Below are 14463 nucleotides of genomic sequence, written 5' to 3'. Positions count from 1 at the left end.
TCCCGCTGCCGTTCCGCCCGCCCACCGCCTCCGCGCCGGGGGCGGCCCGGGCCTCCCCCGCTGCCCCGGGCCCCACCCGCTGCCCCGGCCGGCACCGGCGGAAGGGCGGCGGCGGCGGAGCGCGGGGCCGCGCGGCGGCGGCGGCGGGAGCGAGCGGGGACATCGGAAGGGTTTCGGGGGAGCACCCGGGAGGGGGCGGCGGAGGCGGGCCGGAAGTGACGCGTGTGGGGCGGAAGCTCCCCCCGCCCCGGCGCTTCCGCTCGCTCGGCCGTGGGGCTGCGCAGGGCTTTTCATGGTGAGGCGGCGGCGGCGGCGCTGGGGGGGGACTCGGGGCATGGGGAGGGGGGCAGGCAGGAGGCCCGGGGAGGCGGGGAGCCGGCCCCAAGCGCTGCCGTGTGGGGGGGGCCCGGGGGCGAGCGGGGGCTCTAGGCCCGGGGCTGGGGTACGTGGAGGGGGCGGCGGGTGTGTGGGGGGGGGCGGCGACAGTGGTCGGGTTAACGGGGGGGGGGCGGTTAGCAGGGGCCGGGGTGCATTGGGGGGGGGGAGACCTCGACCCCTGGGTTTGGAGGGCGCTGGCTCTAAGGTCTTGTACGGCTGGGGGGGGGGGCGGTTCTAGCCCCCAGGAGTTGGGGTGTTTGGAAGCAGGGGAGGCTGCAGTATTTGGGGTGATCCAGGGTTTGGGGTGATCCAGCCCCCGAGGTTGGGGCGCTTAGAGAGTGAGGGGGTACCAGGTTTGGGGGGATCCAGCTCCTGGAGGTTGGGACACCCAGGGTCTGGTTTTTGGGTGTTCAGAGTGTGCACGGGGAGGGTCCTGCCCCCCCCCCCAAGGCTGGGCTTTGGGAGTGCTGGCACATTGCGAAGTGGTAGGGTGGTTTTGGGGGAGCGGCTCTGGGGCACCCGGGGGTGCAGCCCTGAGGGATAAGGCCACACGGGGGGGGGTGCTGGCCTGGGGCCCGGTGATTCGCATCACGCTGCAGCTCAGGTGCCTCTCTGGGAGCCCAGGTGCGGCCCACGGCTGAGCGATGGGGCCTGGTGGCAGCTGGAGCCTGGGGCTGAGGCTGACACCGTTATGCTCCTGGGCAGGCTCTGCGACAGGAGTAACATCTCCTGGGCTGCCCATCCTGCTTTCTCACCCCTCGAATTGCAATATCGACATGTAACTACAGCTCTGTTCAGATTTGCTGTAATAGTTTTGCTCTCAGTGACAGCAGATCAAAAATCATTTGACGCAGTAATCAGCCCCTGTACTCTGAAAGTTGCAGGACGTGGATCTGCTTGAGACGGCTGGGCTTTAGTCATCACATCCTGTCGTGTTCTGTGACAAAACAGTTAACCACAAAGGAGCCTTTTGCTGGAGGATTGATCATCTGTGGTTCCCAGAGCATTCGCACTGCTAAGCTAACTTGCTGCCTTTACAAACATGTGACCTTGTTAGCTGACTTGAGTCAACTTTGTCTCAGTGGTCCAGGAAGAGATAGTGAGGGATGCTGGACTGAGAAATCTGGGAGTGCAGGAAAGAGAGTGAGAAGCTTACATGTGCTTTTTGTAGAGCCACATTTGCTCTAAGAAAAAACCTTTCAAGAAAATCCATGGATAGTTTAGGTTTAAAAGCACAGAAAGTTTCCTGGCTCATTTGCTCAGGTTTTCTGTATTAGGGAATTGCCCGGTTACGTACCAGATTACACACGAAGTAAGAATGTAAGCTTTGTAAGTTCTGAAAGAGGCGAACACAGCTTCTCTTTTATCTGATGTGGGAAAGTCCTGATTTTCACAGTGTGAAATATTGCCCAGAATTCTCAAAGTTCCTCACTGGCTGAGCTGATATACATTCCTTAGCTGGTTTGTCTCACCGTCAGAAAGAAGACAAAGTAAAACAAATAAAACATTTGAAAACTTTTCAAGAGGGAGCGAGGAGCTGAGGCTGGTAATGTCCAGCAGGGAAGGCTAAACAGGGAACCTGCGTGCCTGCATTCGGATCTGCTGAAACCGCTGTAGCTAGCTGGGCTGGATAGTGGACAAGGCATTTGACTTAGTTTTCTCCATCAGCAGAATGGAAATGTTTCATCTATTTGACACTAAAGCTCACCAAGTTATGAGCTCCTTCCAGGAGCTGAAGAACAACACAGCACTATTACTTGTGTGTAAATTAATCTGAGAAGTTAGCATGAAGTTGGGTGTCACGTAGTGGTACCAGTCTAACTGGTAACTCCTTGTTTGCAGGAAGAGATGTCGGGAGAAAGTGTGGTGAGCTCAGCGGTGCCGGCGGCTGCGACTCGCACCACCTCCTTCAAAGGGACCAGTCCGAGCTCCAAGTATGTGAAGCTGAACATTGGTGGTGCCCTCTACTACACCACCATGCAGACCCTGACCAAGCAGGACACCATGCTCAAGGCCATGTTCAGTGGCCGGATGGAGGTCCTCACCGACAGCGAAGGTAAGGGGCGCTCCTGCATCCCTCACACCGGCTTGCTTTCATCTGCAAGGATGCTTGGGAACGGGTTGGAGAAAAATTTAGGGAGCAAACAGAAAGAGGAACATCTGTTCATTGTTCCAGATATTTCTGCAGTTTATTAGTGTTTCAACTACTATCTTATACAACTGAGAAACCATGTGGAACAAAAGACACGTATGACTGACTAGTTGTCCAAACAACGTGAGGATAATATGAAGTCCACAGGCCCCTGTCAGGGCCAGATAGAACAGGCTGTCTTTTTCTTTTGAAATACTAATACTGAAATCCTTAAGTTTATGGAAAATGGTTAGGATAATGGTTAAGAAACTATGAGCCAGAACTCACTTGTTTATTTTGAAGCTCAGAGGGCAGTTCCTTGTCTTGTTTCCCTATCTGACATATAGAGAGAAAATTTACTTTGAAGATTGTAGGGCTTTTTGAGCTAAAAGCTAACCTTTGAAATGTAAATTTGTTTTCTTGTGAGAGTATTGACTGTTGGATTCCCTAAAACAAAAACAGTTGTGAAAACTTAGAAAATTTGCTATAGGTGTTACTGGCAGCACATGGATCTCTCCCGTTAAAGGTGTCTGGAAAGAAAAAATCTACAGTATGTCAAATTACCATCTCCGCAAGTTGCTGTGCTCAAATACTTTGCTTCCTTACAAAATACGTTGACTTTCTCTTCTGCTGTGATTCCTCTAAACATTAACTATGCTATTAATTTAAACTGCAAAAATGTGTTTATATGATGGCTGTTTACAACTTTGAGAGTAATTTTATATCAGCGTTCTCATATAATGGGAGTGTCACAGACCTTAATTCAAAGCACAAGTTTCTATTTATGTGCTGGCATTTTGCCCGTAACTGTTATTTGTGGACTTGGATACATTGTCTTTAACAATAGTTACTATGCCATTCATCTTAAGGGTTCAAAACACCTTTCTAGAGATTAATTAATTATTTGAAATTATTGTTTGAACTTGCTAAAAGTATAGAAAATGTATTACTTTGTTGATCAGTTGGACATAGTTTTGAATGCTTTAGCATATATTCAGCCTGTATTTAGAGGTCATGCAGAACAAATGATGGATTTAGTAAGCTTTTGTGATGAGCTTCCTTGAGATAGGAGGAAATGGATTTGGGAAAAAAATTGTAAAAGAATGCAACTCAGTTTGCTATCCGAATATTCCTGTTTTAGCTAGAACTGCTTATATTTAAGCTGGGGGGAAAAAAAGTTGCATTGTTCCATTTTGTTATACCATGGCTTTTGCAAGCTTTCAGCCACTGTATAGCATTAACCTTAGAGCTGTGGTTTTTGGACTCCAGATCAAAAGAGCCTCTGAGAGGTCTGCGAAGGTTATGTAAAAAAGCCAGTCTGTGGGTCAAACTGAAAAGCCACTGTCAAATGGGAATCAGCTCCCGCCCTGGGAAGAAGGGAGAGGTGTCCAAGTGGAAACCTGTGAACCAGTACATTGAGGGACCTCTCCCCTCGCTGCTAAACTTCAGGCAACTGCAGGGAGACACAGCTTTCTCCCGTTTCTCCCTGAAACTGCTCCATATTCTACAAAATTTGGTAATTCACCACTTCCCAAGTCCTTCATTTTGGAGCCTGATTGGAAATTCTGAGTTAGGAATGGTCCCTGCATGGTCTCAGCGCTTCCTCCAGGCTTCCTGGGCAGGTCCCGTAGGAGTGCTGTACACTGTGTTCCTAAAGCACGGCGTTTACTGCTCGGCTTAAGTACAGGTACTTCCGCCTGGAGAGCCGCTGACAATGTTGCTGCTAATATGAGGCTAACTGGAATTTAATCCACTAAAATATCATGCTTGAGATGTAAGATCACAAGCTTATTTCGCTGCGAATCCCATTGTGTCTCCATGGGATTGTTCCATTTAGCCAGTTTATGCTTTAATAGGAATTTGACACTTCCTGTATGTTGCAAGTGAGACACTCCCATCGCAGTAGTTCTTGTTTTATCTCCCGCTCCCTGGCATGTTGCTGGAAACTGGGACAATAGCATCATAGCTGTTAAAGGAAACTCTTTTTTATCTGAAATTCTTCAAAATGCTGTTAGTTGGTTCCACCCAAAATCTGGCACAAAACAAATTGTTTCTCAGGAAGAGCAGCCAAACTTGTGGAGAAACTGGAGAGAGCAAAGTTTCTGAACAGCCTGTGGAATGTTTCGCACTGCGTATCCTCCTCTTTGGTAGATGGATTCTTCTGCCCCCAGCGCCATCTCCCAAGCTCTTTCTCACTCTTTAACAATTATAACATGCTGCTACTTGGGCTGTAGGAGAAGTAGCCAGAGTTCTCTGGTGGTGCGTGGCAGATGATTATTTTCAGCTTAGATACTGTTTGTGAATTGTAGCAAATCTGCACGTTTTGAAAATGTTATCTCATTGTAGTAGGACGATAGAAGGATGCGAGTTTTCCAGGTCCATCAGTCTATTTCCAGACTTTCCTTGCTGCAAAGTGATTTTTTTCCTTTCTCCCCACTGCTCTTAAACAGCTGGTGAAGGTGTGTGCTTTTTGGTCTGTTGCTAGCAAGACTAGAGCGTCAGGTAATCTTCAGTGCCAGGACACTGCTCTGTCGTGTCTTCGTCAGAAAAGTTCGTCTGTTTTAGCTTCAGTGTTTGGGTGCTGTCCCTGTGACTTCCTGCAAAACAGAAGATTATGCACACACATTAGATTTTTAGGAAATGATAGTTCGTGGATTATGTATTCCTACCTCAATAAATGGATTACAAGACATTTTTATAATACTACAATTAAAAAAAGGCTTTAAAAGACTGTAGCTGAAACCCAGTTCTTAGGCTCTGCAGAGCCGTAACTAAGTGGCAGCGGGGTCGCTTTCCTGTGAGTCATCTCCTTTTGACTGTATGTTTAGGCTGTTCGGTTAAAACAGAAGGTTTTTTTGAAAGCTGCTTTAGCAGCCACTTGTATTTTGCAATACTGCTCAAAATATTTTCTCCTCCCCCCCTCCACCTGAAAGAGAGCAATTCTGCTTTGGTTTCACCATCTGTAAACATGAAGTTGCAGCAGATTTTTGCAGCCTACAGAGGGAATCACAGCAGAGATGAAAACAAAGGAGTTTGGCGACCTTAATTCTGCTCTCAGCCTGCCCTTCGCTTCCCTACACGTCTGGGGTACTCTGATAAACTCTGTCAGTGTCTGCACGTGTGGGATTTGGGCGTTCTTGTTTGTTACCGTGTCTTGTGCTCCCTCATCTTGTTAAAATGGGAGAGCTTGCTTTAAATACCTCTGCACTGAGAAACGAGCTTTTTTTCTGCTCTGGTTGGATAAGTATACTGTATTCATTAGCCTGTATCGATCTTTTGTTCTTTTATTTCTGTCTCTAGTTTCTCTGCCTCCTGCTTTCTGGTTTGTTATTGCACTCTGTGAAAATTACAATTGTGAGCACACGTTGTGTTTTGTATAGACAGAAGCGTAATAAGGAAGATGGAAAGCCTGTAGTAAACTGCTGGAGAACATCTCACTTTTCAACGGAACAGCATGAAAGGACTGTGTTCGTTTTCCAAATTTAACCAAATATTCAGATTTTATTATTAATTCCATTCATGCAGACCATACAGGGTCTGCTTTAACCTACTTTCCTTATTTGTTCAAAATATGACTCCTTCCCCACAAGCGTTTCCTCACCGCATTCCTGAGTTGCAGCCCATAAGATTGGCCTTCTGTTCGTTTATGGAAACTTGAGCCTGGACATTGTGTAACATTTTTTCAGGGTCCAGCCAGATTCAGGCAGCAGACTGGCAGCAAGAGGTGAAGGATAGATCCTTTGGTCACCAGCTAACTGTCAAGCATTTTGTTATAGCTCTGTTTTCTTTTCTTTCCGCTATTCTCAGTTAATAGCAGCGCTGGTGAGCGCCAGGGCAGGGGCTGTACATTACGTTCTGCTTACGCATGCTGTTGGTTGCATCATGTCCTTTAGCAGTTTTAGACATTCTGCTAATAACCAGTTGTTCTACCAAATAATGGTCTTTGGGAATATGGAGGCTGAAACAGGATTTGCAGTGACACTGCTGAAGTCTATGTTGTCTTTCCAACCTTTTTGCACATCTGCTGGAGATGGTGGATCATAGTGAGTCCCAACACTATTCAGGTACAAGACTCTTCAGCTGGTCAAGTCTGGTTTGCTCTAGTGAGCTGTCTTCATCGTGACTCTAAGAAATAGCCACGTGTGTATGTAACAGGGCCCTAGGATAGAAGGCAAGAAAATAATGTGGCAGGGATTCTAGGAGAAGTGGAGGAAGAACTTGTTTGAGAGTGAGAAGTGTTTGTTCCTCTGTTTCGATTACTCATTTGTCAATAGTTGGGGAACTCTGAAAAACAAATGAGCTTCCTACCTTTCCGCCACATATGCACTTGAAGAAATGCAGGAGACGGTGCATTCCCTTTGCGAGTACAGCTTTCCACCAGCTCAAGCAAAGATTCGGAGTTAGTCTGTCTTAGCAGGAACCTACTCAGTACAGCAATCCCAGACACCTAGTAATCCTGAGACACCGCTCTTTGGGATGCTCCAGCCTGACACACGGTGCTAATATTTTCCCAGCTGGTTTCTCACTGGGGATTGGAGGAAGCCAAGGTAAAGATCCTTTGCTGTGTTTTCCTCCTCTGCTTCTGCTGTACTGTGGTCTTTCCCTTTCCCTAGGCTGGATTCTGATCGACCGCTGTGGGAAACATTTTGGGACGATACTGAACTACCTGCGTGATGGGGCTGTGCCGCTCCCTGAGAGTCGCAGAGAGATAGAAGAGTTGTTGGCTGAAGCAAAGTACTACTTGGTCCAGGGGCTGGTGGACGAGTGCCAGGCAGCCTTGCAGGTAGGTCGCAGAGCTGATGAGGAGCCCAGTTACCCTTGGTACAAGGAAAAGCCAAGATGAGGAGCTTGCTCTGGTTGGGAAGCAGACTGTGGGCAGAGCCTCACTGTGCGCAGCAAGATGTTCTGCTGGTTTCCACTGGGTGCCTTTTTGAGGCTGGATTATGGCCAGGAGTTGAAATACTTCATGTCATTGATCTGCTGGAGTCTAGTCACATCCAGAAAACCACACCAAGTTGTTATCAGCATGTAGTGCCACCCGATTACGGTGAAGGAAGAACAGTTGCTCAGTTTCCCTCCGCTCACTGCTGTGCAGGGAGCAGAAGCCTGGCTCCTCCGTGGTGTTCTCCACTGTTCAGGGTCTTGTAGGGTGAAATGAACCTGGGTTCTTTATCCTCTGTGCAAATTCTTGCCATTTAAATACACATAAAACTTTCAGTCCCTGGGTTTCAGAGAGAACAAGCATAAGCAGCTTGGACTGTCCCAGAGGGATGCTGCCTGGCAGCTGGAGTGCCGGGCTGGCACAGGACACACACCAGAAATGGCCCCCACTGCAGCGTGAGGATGGACACGGAACTTGTATCACTTGAGCTGTAGCACAGAATATGCAGGACCTTCCCAGTTAATATGGATGGTGCCCTAAGGTTTGTTTACCTTCAGCTGCTGTTTAATTCTTGTTTCAGCAGAACAAAGATGCATATGAACCGTTTTGCAAGGTACCAGTGATCACTTCTTCCAAGGAAGAGCAAAAACTTATCGCCACTTCCAATAAGGTAAGAAGGGTCAGGCTGTGCTGTGTCTTGGGTGAATGCTGGCCTGTTGCCCTGAAAGTTGCATGGGACCTTGACCAAATAGTCTTTAGAAGGTGGTGTTTAGTTTTCAACAATGGGCTTATCCTAAAATACGTGTGTTTTAACTGTTGTAAGTGCAGAATATTGAGAACCTACAGCAGATTAAATATTTCTGCTGAATTAATAGTCAAATAGTGCTCAGGCTGGGCCTGTCTGTGTCTTTCTCCACTTTACATATTAAAATAGAAGGCGTAGGCAGTAGCAGGCTGATCAAGCAGATCATCAGGCCTATCAGATCTTTCATTTATTTGTCCACTCTCATTAGTAATGACAAATACTTACTTTAGATAAAGTGAATTAATGACTCCTGTTCCTGGAAGCCTGCTAGTTGCAGTGGGTGGAGGGGTGGAGGCTGGTGATAGTGATTAGCCTTGGCAAAAAGACAGAGGGAGGATAAGAATGAATTATGATCTAGTCACAGAAGGGATTAGAAGGGATAGCAGCCCCATTGCCAACTGGTGCATGACAGTTTTGCAACAACAATAACAACAACAAAATCCCACTGGGCTTAGACCTGATGGTGTCATTTCATATTGCAGCTCCTCTATTGTATGGTCTTGGGACTGAGCTGAAATTCCAGCTCTTACTGCACTTCCTGTAACTGATCTGTTTTGTTTTTTACAGCCAGCAGTGAAGTTGCTATATAACAGAAGCAACAACAAATATTCCTATACCAGGTGAATAACTTCAATTGTACTTCTTTGAAGATGTTCATAAACTGAAGTCCATGATAAGCCTTTGCTTTTTCTTCAGTCAGAACCAATGGCAGATTGGTGCTGGCATGCACTCAGTTTTTTCCCCAATTAATTTCAAATTTGAGTCAGAAAGGAGCCCAGTGTCATCTATAGAAGACGAAGTATGTGCTATTTCTGTGACAGAAAGGTTCCTCTAATACTTAGGTGCAGCTGGCAGAGGCTGCTGACCGACTGCTGGCCTGCATTTCCCCCGGGCTACAGTACATTAGTTGAGTACAGGAAGCCTTCCATGGTGCAGTGTTTTCAGTATGTGGTAAAATCATTAAGTCTGAGTCCTTGTCCTCTTTTTGCTATGTTGGTATAAAAGTTGCATGGCATAATGCTGTCACCCTCCAGCTGGTGCTAAGCTTGAGCTGAAGAAATGGTGTCATTTGGGTGATAGGCTTTTGCACACAAATGCAGTGCCCTTGGACAGTATTATTCACAGGCCTGCTGATGTCATGTTACTGCTTCTTCAGCAGCAGGGTATCCTGCTTGTACTAGTCAAATGAGTTACCACTGCAGTCCTGGATATCAGCTCTAAACACTACCTTGGTAGAGACGCAGTAAGTCAAAGGAAACTGGACATATGGGCCTCTAAATGCTCACCGTCTGAGCCCCCCTTCTATTCTGTGTGCTGTCTTAATTGCCCTTATGTGACTGCTGCTCTCCTTGATCTCTCACAGCAACTCTGACGACAACATGCTGAAGAACATTGAACTGTTCGATAAGCTGTCCTTGAGGTTTAATGGGAGAGTGCTCTTTATAAAAGACGTGATAGGAGATGAGATCTGCTGCTGGTCTTTTTACGGGCAGGGACGGAAGATCGCCGAAGTCTGCTGCACTTCCATTGTTTATGCTACTGAGAAAAAACAGACAAAGGTACAAGTAAACCCCCGAATGCTCCCAACGGCTGGTCCAGCTGCTGTCAGGCTGGCCTCCTGACATCTGTTTTATTTTGAACACTCCCTTCATTGTTTAGCCTGTCTGTGGAATAATCGATGCCATTCAGAGCAGGAACAGCTCAGTGGAGCTGATCCTGTGTGTTGCTTAGAACAGGGACTGTGAGGCTGTAGCACTTAACACAGGGCAGTTGTGATATTCCATAATGCAAGTTCATTCCAACTCTGGTCTTTAGACAAACTTGTGCACTTGACCAAGTCTGGTTTACATTCCTGTGTAAAGACAGTTCCTGAAGAGCAATGGCATTCCTTCCCCATACCTCCTTACCTTCCCAAGGAGAGAGCTGTCAGAATCTGCCCTGCAGACAGGCCAGTTCTGAGAAAACTGGTTGCTGGGCCTCAGGGTTGAAAGCAGACAAAAGAGCAAGAGCATTTGTGCTAGAAAGGATTTCTACAGCCAGAGTGCAATTGGGAAAATTAAAAAAACAGAGAGGTATCAGGAGCAAAAAGGGAGGTATCCTGCTGTCTGCAGCGATTGACAGTAGGTGCGAGTGACCTTATTTCTCTTGGGTGGCCAGGTGGAGTTCCCAGAAGCCCGCATTTATGAGGAGACACTGAACATTCTGCTGTACGAGTCCCAGGACGGGCGAGGACCCGACAACGCACTCTTAGAAGCCACAGGAGGGGCAGCTGGCCGCTCCCATCACTTAGATGAAGATGAGGAGCGAGAGCGCATTGAACGGGTGCGACGAATTCATATTAAACGTCCAGATGACAGGGCACATCTGCATCAGTGAGCTGAGCGACAGCTGCAGACTGCACAGTCCTGTCTGGAAGGCGCTGCCCTCGCCTGATCCATTATCTACAGCAGATGACCAGGCAGCTTACCTTCTATTCAGCGAAGTCTGTAAATTATGTTTTGTAACAAACTAGATTATTTGGAGTATTTAAGTGACGTAGTTCTAGACCAAGAATAAAAAAGGTTATTGGGCTTATGATAGGTATTGTAAGGCCCTGTTGAGCATCTGGAGAAATGCCCTGAATTTTTAGCACTCTCATCTTTGCTGTTGTGTGGCTAGTGAGGAAGAGGGCTGGTTTCCTTCGGCTTTAGTGATTATCCTGCACTTTAAAAAAAAAAAAAAAAGGCGAAAAACAAATGTCAGTCAGCCACATACCTTCCCCCTAGGCCCTCACTGACCCTGTCCCCTCCTGGGCCTTATGGCAGGGGAGAAATGCCGTTATCTAAACAAACCCAAGCTATTGTAGAATTCCCTCTCCTTCAAGCCTGTAGGCAATAGGGTTGGTAGCTCCAGAGTGCCTCAGTGTGACTTCTGGAAGGACAAATGGCATGTGCTGGCTAGATTCCTGCAGTGCTTGGGGGCAGGAGGAGCCTGCGCAGTGCCAGGCTGCGTTGGTGGATGTGCTCTCGGGGCAGGTGGAAGGGAGCACGGGGAACGGCTTGGGCTCAGCTTGCCAGGCAGCTGGCTGTGGGCTTCTGGCATCTCCCGGGACCTGCCCTCCAACGGTTCAGTGAAACTCCTGCAGCACTGAACTGTAGAGACCCACCCCTGCTTTATCAGTGCAGTTCAAGGGTGGAAGATGTTAAAATTCCTCCAGGAGGAGGATTAGGAGCAAATTGTACTTGATTGATTGATTGCTTTTCCTTAAGGTGGTGTTGCTACCAACTAGTCAGTGCTTAATACTTTTGCTTCACCCCAGATCTCATTTGGGGTGTTTATTTTCCATCAGATTCCGGATCTGTGAGCTGTGCTTTCTTTACTATGTTTGCCACAGGTAAGACTTCATCACAGGCTGCAAACACTCCATGCAAGCCTGGGGTAGGTAGGAGGCCAGTGGATGTTGTTCAAGCTCTGTAACTGATACAGGAGCATTGTCTTGCTTTGAGCGAGGGCAGCAAGATCGCTGTGGGGAAGAGGAGTAGGCAGTGGCACAGTTAATCCTTGGTTGCCTCTATCCTGAGCATATTCCAAGTCTCTTCAAGGAAATGGCAGCTGTGTGTGAAAGGGCAGAGCTAAAATGTTGTGTGGAGAAGAACTATATATTCTAGTTTTCTAAGAGTACTTTTCTATTATAAATTAATATTTTATCTACCTCCTAGTCTCTTGTTGCCTACTACGGAGTCAAGTAGCAATTAAAGTGGAAGATCATGTATTATTCAATGAGATTGGATGCTAAAGGATAATGAGAAGAGCCACAATTGTAATGGTTAATATAACAAATCTTGGGAGGGAGAGAACACCTGCAGTAGGTAGTCTTAAACTTCAATCAGAGTGACACCAAGTTACTTTGGCTCATTCTAGAGTTTTTTGAATCTTCAGCTGGAATACCTAGGCCTGGCCTTAATGACCAGACATCCCATAGAGTTGTGACTCCATGTTCCTGTTATTCAGTGAAGTGGTTAGTTGCTTTTGTCAAAATTCCTGCTGCAGGGATTCCTATTTCTGACTCACTCAAAGCTGATTTATGACATATTAACACTTTAAATACCAAAGGTGTTGTCAGCATCACCAGCTATATTACTCCAGTACTTGTATTTCTAATAGTGGTTACGTCTGAAACTATGTATAGCCTGTCCTTAGCAGCTAAAATAAAGCATTAAGGCTTTTGTCTGCTCAGTGGTACAATTTTGGAGCATTGTGTAAAACTAAAAAAAAACTTTCAAAGTTAGGTTGAGGACTTCCTTCTAGCAACCAAAGAATTTTCTAGTTATAGACAGCTGGTGTCTGTGTGGCAGATGTGGTCATTGTACCTGCCTACGTTTTCTTCTTCAGATACTGACTGATATGCAAGAGCTCAACAGGAAACGAAGTGTCAGTTATACTGTAGTTCAGTAGCTTCAGCTACGTCCTGACAGTTATGGGCTTCTATTTTAAGCTGTACTGATGTGTTTGTCACTGCTACAACATGTCTTAGGTTTGTGGAAGTTCATAGTGCAGACTGTTGTTGTGAAGGATCCAATGCCTCTCCCTTCTTGCAGGGGGCAGGGGGAGGGCGGTGGAAGGCAAGTCCTCTGAATCGCTCTGTCTCTTCAGCACTGTGTGCTTGACACCTACTGGCATATTAATGGACTCTCGGTGGGTTTCTGAGAGCCCGCGACTGACCTACTGTCCTTGACATGGTTTAGAAGCTGCGCTGTTTAAAGCCATTCAAAGCCCCTTGTCTCAGCCGTCCATCTGTGCTCCTGCAGGACGTTAGAGAATGAAAAGGAAACACCGGCTGGTTGCTGTAGAATACAGTGATAGGCTGGAGAGCAAACCCTGCTTGCTGCTTCAATGTTATAGCGGTGGCTCCCTCCTGTAAGACGTGAGGGACAGACCATCTTCATCCTCCTGCTCAGCCAGGCATTTAGCTGTGCTGGTTTCCCCAGACGGTGCAGAGGAGACTCCAGCAACGGTTGTTCAAACAACATCCAGTAGCTCATTGTAGTGTAATAGCAGGTTTGGCTCTAGGAGTTGAAGTGTGTTGACACCAGCGCTAAGCACCTGACAGATCACACCTAAGTGATTAACTTCTCTGTAAATAATTTCTTAACTGGCTTCAGCATTTCCTCTTCCAGTTTTTACAAACTTAGTTCTTAAAAGGGGGATGGGGTGTGTGTGATTACTCTTAATCTTCGTACAGTTGTTTGTAGAGGTATTGTTCATTTTAGTAAGTCACTCCAGGAGATTTGAGGCACAGGTTGAATAAATTGGAAATTCTGTATTGGATTTATGGACACAAGCTCTGCCTTAACACTCTCCTAATTTAGCCCTCTAATTGCTGTAGTTGTGTAATAAAGATATACTGTTGTCATGTGTTACATCCTTTACTTACTGGCCAGTTGCCCTTGGTACAGGTTTGACTGTTCTGTCAAGGGAGACTTAGTGCACAAAAACAGCTCCCGTAGCCAGGTGATGCCATTGCACAACTGCTGTCAGCTCTTGAGCCTTTTTACTTTAAATGGTTTTGCCTCTGTGGCTTTCAGTTGAAGACAGGGCAGTGAACAGCTATCCTGGTCGCAAGCAGCTCTTAGATTATCTAGTACTGTGTGATGTTAACAGTGTGTGCAGAACTGTCTTGTTTGATTCATGAACATTACTCTCCAGCACCCTAGAACAGGCACTAATACCGACAGTATGGCAGAGCAGAGCTGACCAAAATCTTACCCATAGAAGTGTTTTTTCCTTCAAAGTGAAGCAGAAGACCTTGCCTCAGTATTGCCACTTGGGACACAGTTAGGGCTTCAGGACAGGCAGGAGTAATCAGCAGGTACCTAAAGGTAGGTTAGGATGTGTTTACCCTCAAGTACATCAGTGTAGCTGTAACACCACAGAGCAGCTGCATCTGTATTTACACAGAGGCCCAGGCAGGTTCTGGAGTCCACACTGACCTCCACCTGCTGCAGGACACTGCCAGTTCAAAGCCATCGTATATGTTTCCAAGCTCCGGTCTTGCCTTTAATGAAAGGGTAGGTGGAACCTTTTAGTCTTAACAGAATCATTCCATTTCATGGACAACAGTAGCAAGTTCATCTGTTCTGTACAATCATTCCCTCCCATTTTATACTTAAGCTTTTTTGTGCATAAGTGGGATATTAATGTATGGTTTGTGTTTGCAATATGTACTTTTCATTTTTTAATATAATGAAAAATAAATTAGAAATTTCATATTTACATGGGAGTTGCTTT

General features: G+C 46.6%; 1 protein-coding gene across 4 annotated transcripts; it reads left to right on the top strand.

Moving 5' to 3' along the window:
• The first annotated feature begins 247 nt into the window (after positions 1–247).
• KCTD10 (potassium channel tetramerization domain containing 10) lies at positions 248–14448 on the top strand. Of its 4 annotated transcripts, none has more exons than XM_067306845.1 (7): positions 248–295; positions 2221–2434; positions 7123–7292; positions 7975–8061; positions 8764–8816; positions 9560–9755; positions 10354–14448. In XM_067306845.1, exons 1-7 carry the CDS (start codon positions 293–295, stop codon positions 10570–10572), a joined length of 942 nt encoding a protein of 313 aa, XP_067162946.1. In that variant the 5' UTR covers positions 248–292; the 3' UTR covers positions 10573–14448. The 4 variants fall into 4 exon arrangements, with proteins under 4 accessions (XP_067162946.1, XP_067162945.1, XP_067162947.1 ...); XM_067306844.1 differs by having other exon boundaries at positions 7972–8061; XM_067306846.1 differs by having other exon boundaries at positions 2195–2434; positions 7972–8061.
• Positions 14449–14463: the final 15 nt, after the last annotated feature.

The sequence above is a fragment of the Apteryx mantelli genome, chromosome 17, assembly GCF_036417845.1.
Source record: "Apteryx mantelli isolate bAptMan1 chromosome 17, bAptMan1.hap1, whole genome shotgun sequence".
Lineage (NCBI taxonomy): Eukaryota > Metazoa > Chordata > Aves > Apterygiformes > Apterygidae > Apteryx > Apteryx mantelli.
This window is presented reverse-complemented; position numbering and strand designations above follow the sequence as displayed.

Coding starts and splice junctions, on each gene's coding strand:
- KCTD10 (XM_067306844.1), top strand. Junction 2,435..7,122: donor GGTCCTCACCGACAGCGAAG/GTAAGGGGCGCT, acceptor CCCTTTCCCTAG/GCTGGATTCTGATCGACCGC. Junction 9,756..10,353: donor CTGAGAAAAAACAGACAAAG/GTACAAGTAAAC, acceptor TTGGGTGGCCAG/GTGGAGTTCCCAGAAGCCCG.